Source organism: Zerene cesonia, chromosome 4 (genome assembly GCF_012273895.1).
Source record: "Zerene cesonia ecotype Mississippi chromosome 4, Zerene_cesonia_1.1, whole genome shotgun sequence".
Lineage (NCBI taxonomy): Eukaryota > Metazoa > Arthropoda > Insecta > Lepidoptera > Pieridae > Zerene > Zerene cesonia.
In genome coordinates this window covers 6,879,659-6,889,635 of record NC_052105.1, presented here as the reverse complement: position 1 = coordinate 6,889,635, position 9,977 = coordinate 6,879,659, and the positions used below count along the sequence as shown (strand labels likewise).

Here is a 9,977-nt window from a genome sequence, read left to right as displayed (position 1 = left end):
GATATCGCTTAATAGTGATAAGACGGCTGTCTGTCTTTTAACCTCTTGTGCTGTACATTTTCTGTACAAAAAAGTATGTTATTATTATTTAGCTTCTACCGCTTCCTTGTCACAGTGGTTAATACGTAAGTGGTTTTATTTTCCCGATTGAGAATCACAAACAAAATGTATCAAATACGTCTCTTCTGTATGGACACAAAAACTGATCACCTTCTAGTCTATACAGATAATCGATCAGTAAATCTATATATCATCTGGCTCACGCTTTTGTAAGTTATATAGTAATAGCTGCGCCCCGCGGTTTCACCCGCGTAAGTCCGTATCCCGTAGTAATACCGGGAAAAAAAGTTGCCTATATGTTATTCCAGTTGTCCAGCTATCTACGTACCAAATTTCATTGCAATCGGTTTAGCGTTGCGTTTTGCATTGCAAAAACTATTTTGCGTGTAAGAGCAACAAACACACACACATCCTTACAAACTTTCGCATTTATAATATTAGTAGGATAGTAGGATTCATGTGGTTTATTTAAGTTTCCATCCCTGGATATTCTACTAAAACCTCCATCCTGTATGTTTCACGCGTTATATGCGTGTGTTTGCTTTTCATTCATCGCCATGGATGGTATAACTGCTGATTGGTTTATTGATCTAATTATGAATTGGTTATTTGGGAGGCTGAAGTTTTGGGTTTTAGTGCCTTATGTCATAACAAAGATGAGGTTCTGGTTACTAGGAAGATGTGAATAAAATTTCTATTCGACCCTTCTACGATAATAATACAAGCTTAAATACGTTGGCCTACCTTTCGAGTGACTGTTTTTATGGAACAGTTTTTGTTTAGTAAAAAATTTCTAGAATCAAATTTTTAAATGCATTTATTGTATTGTAAATAAGTGTGATGTGTCCCAAAGCTGGACGAAGGTCTCCTCAAGATGCTTCCATGAAACACAGTCTTGTGCTGTTAAAGACATTCTTTCATGGCCATCTCTTCTTCTGCCGCAACCTATTATATGACTTATTACTTGACGTATGAAACACAATCATCAAGAATTGCTACGTGAAGTAACCACGTATTGAATTCTTCGTTTCACGTCAAACATCGTTATGTTATATGTCTCAAGGATACATTAAGAAATAATTGAAATACCACGGGATCTTGTATCGCTCGAAGCGGGATTAGACATTTCAGCGACAGTTCGTATTAGTGACGTACAGTGTCGATAAGATCGAGATTGTCGATATAATATTTCGCTTTTCGTCGACCCGTTTTCTTTCCCTCACCCTTCCCAGTCCAATTTTTTTTTCCAGTTCAAAATCTTTTGCTTATCTCTTACCACTTAAAAGCGGGCTATGCATTACCTCTGCGAATGTTCATGGAAGGTGGTAATTACTATCAGGTGAAACACCAGCTCAGTCGCCCGCTATGACAAAACATTTCTTGCACAAACAATACAGGAAAAGATTTATTAGATGTGACTAGTATGCTTGGTGCAATCTCACCTGTCAGTTAAAGCAGTTAGAATGTTTTTTTAGAATACTATTTATTGCATGGTTATCCTTTGTTATTTGATACAGCGATACATAGTGCATTTTATTGGTGTTTCTTTATAAGGATACGTTTGTATAGGATTGAAAGATACAGTCCATCACGTAGTTCTCATTAATAACTCGTACAGCAAAGTAAGAAATCTTGCAATGTTTATTAATTTACAGGAGCACATTTACAATCGAAGTTATAAATGCGAAGATAAGATATATTGACCGGTTTTAGAGAGAATTCAATAAAACAATATACCATTTTTAATACATGTTATGTATACAGACTTGCACGGGGCATAAAGCTGGTATATGTTATGTTACTTTTGTAAGGACACATAATTTCTGAAGGATCTTTTATCGATATAAATTTGTACGTCCCAAATAAATGAAACCTAGAGAATTATTCCAAAGCTACAGTAGTGCGTGGTGTGATATTTCAATGTATAACGACTTTGAATCAATTACAGTACCTAACAATGTTACTATCTAGCTAATCTAAATATTAACAACCGACTTCAAAAACGGAGGTTGAAAGATTGTACCACGCAGACGAAACTGCGGGCAACAGCTAGTATAGTATTTCAAGACGTGATTCAACATGCCTTATTGGTAAAACCCCTTATCGAAATTGATAAATGATTATAATCAACTGCTTGGATCATGACTCCATTACTGTTATTGTTGTGATTGACAATTTGATAAAATGGCGATGTAGTTATTTATTTATTCCTCACTTATAATAAAAGTAAAAACCTTTTATGCGCTAGGAGATAAAACTTTAGACGAGTTCCCATCTGCTTGCTTTTGTTAAAGATATATCCATATCATATCCCATTGCAGGGAAATATGCCATCTATCACGGTTTATTTGACGATGATATACATGTTTTATATTGTGAAAGATAATATATATTAATGGTTAAATGGCAGATAAGCGTAGTATTATTTTCTTTCAAAAATATGGAAATATGTTTTTGTGTCTTCGTAGTATATAGGTATTATCATAATTGTAATTTGTGTTATCACTTATCAGTGAAGTGTTAACATTTTGCAAAATCAAAGATTCAAAGACATGCAAATCACACCTCACACCACGACTTTACCACTGTGTTTTATTTCGTGAGTTGGGGAGCGGGGAGCCTGTATCCTTATCCTCAACCTTAGTCTATCTTTATGTCCTTTATGCCCATCGCTAATGCTTTTTTTATCCCTAACCCCTTAAAAGCGAACGACGACTTTGCAGAGTCTCTAGCCTAGTTCTCTACACATGTTCATGGTCGGGACATGATTGATTATCACCATTCGAACCACCAGCTCGATGCTCATACTTATTTCTGCTACAATAAAGCCTTATTTAAGAAGATTCTTTTACTATCTTACACGAATTGATACACAATACGTATCAAGCAAAATATAAAACTTCAAACGGGACAAAGGACATTGGACCGTGTACAAGGCTAAAGCAATTTAGGCTCAGAGAGTGCAAAGGGCAGCCTCCGTGCTGCGGGGACGACGAAGCTGATTATTTCCACTTTGATTAATTGATGGCCAGATTTTAAGCAAGGCGTTTATTAATTCGTGCCTCGAGGTATCTTGTGAGACTTAAGATTTGGTAATACAATAAAATTTTGCTTGTAATTTACAGCGATTAGAATAGTTTTTAATTAAGATACCTTGTTGTTTTTTTTATTATTCACGTGCGTTTAATTAGAACTATAGCATATTTTTCATTGTCTACCTGAATCTAATTATATATATATATATATATATATATATATATATATATATATAGCATACAATGAAATTGGATATGAGTTTTGTTGTACGAGACAATTCATCAATAACGTAACTATACTAATCCTTATAAATGCAAATGCTGATGATTGAAGATGAAATTTGTACAGATTATTGAGGTTCGGGGTCATAGGATAGTCTAACAAGCTATTTCAGTGACGTCATTCTATTTTTGATTGCCTTATTAAATATTAGACAACTCATTAAGATCTTTTCCCAAAGCGCAGGAGCTCGCAATTAGTCGTCTCTGTCTAAGACCCTTGTAATATATAAATAAATAACTTGGCCATACCACAAGAATTATAATCTGGTATTATAATACCAGCTATAATAAATAATAATATACATATGGAATTATTTCTATTTCCATTTCATTGTAAATTTTGTATAGAATCCTTCAAACCATCGTTATTTAGTCATAAATTCATAGAATTCCACAGAACTACAGCAATATGCATGCAGTAGTATAATGATCCAGCTATTATATATTATAATTTGAATTTATATTTGAATTTCAATTGCCCTTATCACACTTAATGGAGTACATCGCTGTGCGTCCGTTTATTTATTATAGTGGTCGTAGTTTCAGGGAATTTTGAATTGCTATATGATTGATAATAGATAAGATATGTTTGAACACTTTTTATCGATTTCTTTTAACTAAATAGGTTCTGGTACCTTTTCTTACGTGAATTAATTGTTTATTTAGTATTATCCACTTCAAAGATAGCAAATTGCATGTATGCTTCCAGATATGCTGATTCGATACTACATTGAAAGCACTTAAATCACATAGATATAAGCATAACTTTTAATTTTTTAAAACCAAGCTAATATATGAATCTCATGTTTTATCAGATTGTTCTGCAAGCAGGACACTCACTTAATATTTTGAAATGAAAAGTATTTAAATTATCATTCGGTTTTTCTCTTTATTCAATCAAATAATAGTTTGAGCAGAATGCTTTGTAAATTATTCGATGTCCATTTATTTGCATAGTATAAATAAATAGTTAATGGCTTAGGGAAAAATGGAAACATGGGATTGGTAGAAGCAGAGACGGACTTTTGTAAGTCCGTCTCTGCTATATAGAGTATAAAAAACGAGAAATAACGATTGTTCGTTATTTCTCGTTTTCAACCGACTTTAAAAAGTAGGTTATCTATTCGACTGTATTTTTGTTGCCTTATAACTTTACATCGGGTGAACCGATTTTTATTTGATATCTGGTGTATTCTGTGTTAGCACACAGAATACGCTTTTATTAAAATTTAGTCTTGTTCTAACAATTTGAAGGCGCATTAGGTTTTTGATAGAAATAACTATTCTGCAGAAATTTTAATAAAAAACCCCGCATAAATAAAAGCAAATTAACTCATGTTATGTCTTATTAGATGTTTTATATTTATATTTTGATATACGAGTATGCTAATGGTACAATAAACAATAAAATAAAATGAAATTCATCTCAAATACTCGAATAAAGCTTTGGCCCAACAAGACGAGTAACTTAATCAAACCTGATCGCCGATATTTAACAAACTCAAGAACAAACAAACAAACAGAGGAACCCAAAACACAAAACACCACTTATCACAGCTGATAATCAAGCAATAATTATTGATACGATGCAATCGATTCCAAGTTTCAATTACTTCAAAATGGATCTCAAATTGGTTGTCTTCATTGTTATTCTGAGTGTGTGTGACGGTGATTTGTCATACGGTTACCATAGAAATGTGGGGGTTAAGATGGCGAATTTTGTTCAGCAGCATGAGAGGATGGCGAGGATAATAGGCGGGGCTAAAGTACCAGCTACCACTTCGTATCCTTATCAGGTAGAAATTTGCAGATGGTGATTTTTGAAAGAGTGGGAGATTGAGATTTATTTTGTTTTTAATTGTTTACTCGGTTCTGGAATTGGATTCCAGATGTTTGAAGGTTATGTTGCCTTATTTGTTTTAGATTTAGTTAGTAAGTGGTAGAACAAAATATATGATAATTCGAAAAGATTGTGTCTTTATATTTTTTTTATATTTTTGCTAAATAAACGATTTTTACTTATTTTTATCTTAATTAGAGCTCTTACATTATTGGGTTTTGTTTAATCTGGTGACGAAATATTTATTTGTAGGATGAATCATGCCGCCTTATCTAATAGCCATTTGTATTCTTTGTCACTTTTGTAATATCCAATATAGATAGATTATATTTTTAATGATTATAATTTGTACGAATACTGGTTTCTTGAACAATGTAAAGAATAGAAAAAAGCTATTATGAAACGGTGATGTATTTTTAAATATTTAAAATGTCCATGAAAAACTTAAAGTTTTTATATTTCACATAAACATTTCACGAAAACCATATCAAAATCGGACGTGTTTTTTCGATGCAACATTGTAATAATTTAATTGATGTTTCATAATGTTTGAGATTGTTTATTGTTATCTTTATTACATCTATAGTTGTAGTGAGGTAGTTAGTTTTATAAAACAAATAGAGTAAAAGGAATTCGATTGCTTAGGCGGGTGGGTTTCCGAGAGACGTCGCCCAAGTATGGCGAAAAACGCAAATTCGAACCCCGCTTCATAATAATTTATTTTCTATTTTTTTCATAAATATTGAAAAATAGAAATTGATGCTATTAAAAATGAATGGTTTATTGGAGAATTGAGTCCACGTCATTTACCAAAGTCAGATTGGATATCTTATTATAATACAAATATACTCCAACATAGCATTACGTATTATATAAACAAAAAGCAAATAATTGTAAAGTCAATTAACTTTCTTAGGCAGGCATAGTAGCAACCCTCACCACTGGATGGACGTCCATTTGCGGAGGAGCTCTCGTGTCGAACACTCGCGTCCTAACCGCGGCTCACTGCTGGTGGGACGGTGTCAGTCAGGCGAAGAGCTTCACAATAGTTCTCGGTTCTTTGACCATATTCTCTGGTGGTACGAGAATAGCCACCAGCGACGTTGTGGTGCATCCGTCGTGGAATTTGAATGACTATACCCATGATGTGGCTGTGGTCCGGATGTCCAGGGTGGAATATAACAGTTGGTATATCTTATTGGCTTTTTATAGCGAAACAAGTGAATGTCGCCAATAGTAGTTACTTTTAATGTGGGAGTCGAACCCGCTTCGGATGAGACGGATGAGACCAGCTCGCACCGGGGAAGTACTAAACGAAGCAGGCTACTGTGTTTCGTACGGTGTAAGGAGGAGCCGGAGGCCCGTTTTCTTTTTCAGATCCTTCCCAGTTCATTCCTTCTTTCTATTCATCCTTTCCTTATCCTTTCCCCCTTAAAAGCGGGCAGTGCGGCGGTGGTAATCGCTTACCATCAGGCGATTCTCCAGTTCTTCTGTCCGCTCATAAAAAATAGAGTATAAAAAAGGATACACAGACTTACTATGTTCAAACTTTACCATTATTACAAGCATTCTGTCTACATAGCACAAGATATGGCGTTACTACGGGCATCCTACTAATCCTACTAATGTTATAAATGCAAAAGTTTGTAAGGATGTGTGTGTGTTTGTTACTCTTTCACGCAAAAACTATTTAACTGATTGCAATGAAATTTGGTACGTAGGCAGCTGGACGACTGGAATAACATATAGGCAACATTTTATCCCGTTATTCCTACGGGATACAGACTAACGCGGGTGAAACCGCGGGCCGCAGCTAGTAATATAATATTTTGATACTTTATTGTAACAATTCTTCTGAAGCATGCTGATTCGTCTGCGTTGATTATTCTTGTGGAAACTTGTTGAAATTTCAGCTCCGCCAAAAAATAAAAAAAAGTAATGCCACTCAGGAAATTATTAGGTTTCTTTTGGTGAAAGGTGAAAGTATTTTAAAATCGCGAATAGATATATATTATTTGGTCACAAAAATCTTTGCTCTTTATTAGAATGAATTATTTAAGGGGATATTTTTGAAGCTCAACGTATTATATTAAATGAACTATTAATGATAATTATATTCCTAAATTAAACGCCTAAAAATAGTGAATTAATAACCTGAATAATTTTGTTTAGATACCGTTGGCTTTTTTAATTTGAAAAGAGGCGAAGACTGTGAAGATTTGAATAAATGAAAGAAATAATATTATCAAAAAGGTTGTATAACGAAGATTCTAAATATATATTAATTGAGCTATTAAGTTGTTTAAAAATAATTCAATTAAAGTGTGGAAACCATTTGTTAAAAAAGGTTGAATTACTTTTTAAATCCTCTTTTTAATAGTATGTTTTCCAAGAATTGTACTCGCGTGTAAAGAAACACTAGAAAACGAACCAAAAAGCGCGGGAAAAATTAAAACAAAAATAAAAATATTTAAATAAATTTGAAAGATATTAAATGATTGAATTAACTAAATTGTTTCAATTGTATAAGAGTATACAGATAATACGTAAGAAATTTATTTAATCGTGGCGATCCTAATCAGGATAATATGACAAAAACATGAAATTATTCAATCACCGCTCCTTGAATTACGTCTATCCGTTTAAAGTGGGCCAAAATCGAGTCTAAAAGACTCGGTTGTATACAAACATGCAATCATACAAGTGAAGCTTATAGAAACGTTAAACGCGTATAGAAACGCTATAGCGTTAAAGATTTAAAAGTAAACAAAACATTAAATATTACAGATAATATACAGGCAATTCCGTTGCCAACTGCTGCAGATGTTAACAATAACTTTGCGGGAGTCACCGCTACTGTCACAGGATACGGGAAGACAAGCGATGGTAAGGAATAGAGAATACTAAATATACAAAATTATATTAACTGTTAAAAAAGTCACGTTATTCGTAGCAATATTGTGTACGCAATTTATACCTTGGTCTCTATTATGATCTGTCATGTGTGCATGTGTGTGTTGATATGTTTTTTCTTTTTTTCTTTCTTTTTTCTTTCTATTCATAAAATAATTTCAGCCCAGACCAGTTTCCCGACTACCACGTCTCTTCACCACATAGATTTGAAGGTCATCACGAATGCAGTGTGTCAGAAAAGTTTCCCCATCAATATCCACGGCAGCCATCTCTGCACTGATGGTTCTGGAAGGGTTGGGACTTGCGAAGGTGACTCTGGTGGTCCGCTGACCGCTGTGGTCAATAATAAACGGACTTTGGTATGTATATTTGCAGTAATATTATTTTTAAGGTATATATTTCTAATTTTTCAAACATATTTCGAAATCTCAAACATTATTATACATTAATTACACTCTGCCTTGCTTCGCATTGCATGCATAGGCTCAATAATGCAAATTATAATCCAATTGATTATATATTTTGTTTTCAAAGCGTACATAAGCCAACAGGAATAGGTATAAATTGCTGAATAATTATTGGTACACTTCGTTGTGCGGGCATTCCTCGTAACGGCTTCGCCCGGATATCAAGATTCTTGTTTCCCAAGGGAGCGTTTAATCGGGATAAAAACTATCCTATAACCTAAGTCAGGTCATATCCAGCCAGGCTGTATACCAAATTTTATCAAAATCCCTTGAGAAGTTACAGCGTGATTGGCGGACAAACATTCAAACAAACAAACTCTCACATTTGTAATACTAACTGCGCCCCGCGGTTTTACCCGTGTGAGTCCGTATCCCGTAGGAATATCGGGATAAAAAGTTGCCTATATGTTACTCCAGTTGTCCAGGTATATCAGTGTGTGCCAAATTTCATTGCAATCGCTTCAGTAGTTTTTGCGTGAAAGAGCAACAAACACACATATCCTTACAAACTTTCGCATTTATAATATTAGTAGGAATAGAGTGATAGTGTTATAACTAGACCAGCAATGAAGGTAGCCTTTACGCTTCTGAATCCGATTAATGCGATTATAATATTATTATATTTTATAACAGATCGGCATAGTTTCTTTCGGGCTGGCTGACAGCTGCCAGTCTGGGACCCCATCAGTTTACACGCGGGTAACTGCTTTCCTTACATGGATCAACGCACAACTATAACGACGAATTTTGATGCAAAGGAAAAAGGTTTTTTATGTATTAAAAAGTATAGAGAATAAAGGGATATTTTATGTGAAGAGTTTTAAATGTACCTTTACTGTGTATTTGATGTCAAATGATCGAAAGTTTATCGAAATAATACCTACTGTAAAGTGGAAATGTTGTAATTTTGTAAGTTTTTTTGTTGTCCAAAAATATGTGAATTTATTCACCGATAAAAAATTTCAACTTAATTTTGCAAAATGTTCGTTTCTTTCTGTTTTTAATTACTGTATTTCCGTCTCGTAAATAACCAAGTCTGATAAAGCAGTCAGTTCTTGATTTATAATTCACTTTAAGCCTCAGGGAGTAGCTAACAGTGTCGGAAACTTGCGGGAAGTCTGCGCGAAGTTAAAGAATAAACGATGCAATAAAATGTAGGAATTTGAGGTTATATAGTTATAGTGGAATATATAGTCGTTCTTAGTTTTTTTCTCTCAATTATCGCAATGAGTAAAGACTTTTTGCCAATATCAAGTTTAAGGTAGGAAGACCTCACATGCAAAAGTAGGGAAACCTTACAAACATACATTATACTTAGTCTGGCCATAAATACTGTTACACTTAATTATAAAAAAATATTACATTTGAATTTCGAATCTG

The 9,977-nt window shown here is 33.9% G+C and overlaps 1 protein-coding gene across 1 annotated transcript; it reads left to right on the top strand.

Annotated features, from left to right (window-relative positions):
* The first annotated feature begins 5,086 nt into the window (after positions 1 to 5,086).
* On the top strand, positions 5,087 to 9,413 carry LOC119839809 (collagenase-like). The gene is made up of 5 exons (XM_038366250.1): positions 5,087 to 5,173; positions 6,134 to 6,401; positions 8,005 to 8,103; positions 8,293 to 8,489; positions 9,231 to 9,413. The coding sequence occupies exons 1-5, from the start codon at positions 5,087 to 5,089 to the stop codon at positions 9,333 to 9,335; spliced, it is 756 nt and encodes a 251-aa protein (XP_038222178.1). The 3' UTR covers positions 9,336 to 9,413.
* The last annotated feature ends 564 nt before the right edge of the window (positions 9,414 to 9,977 follow it).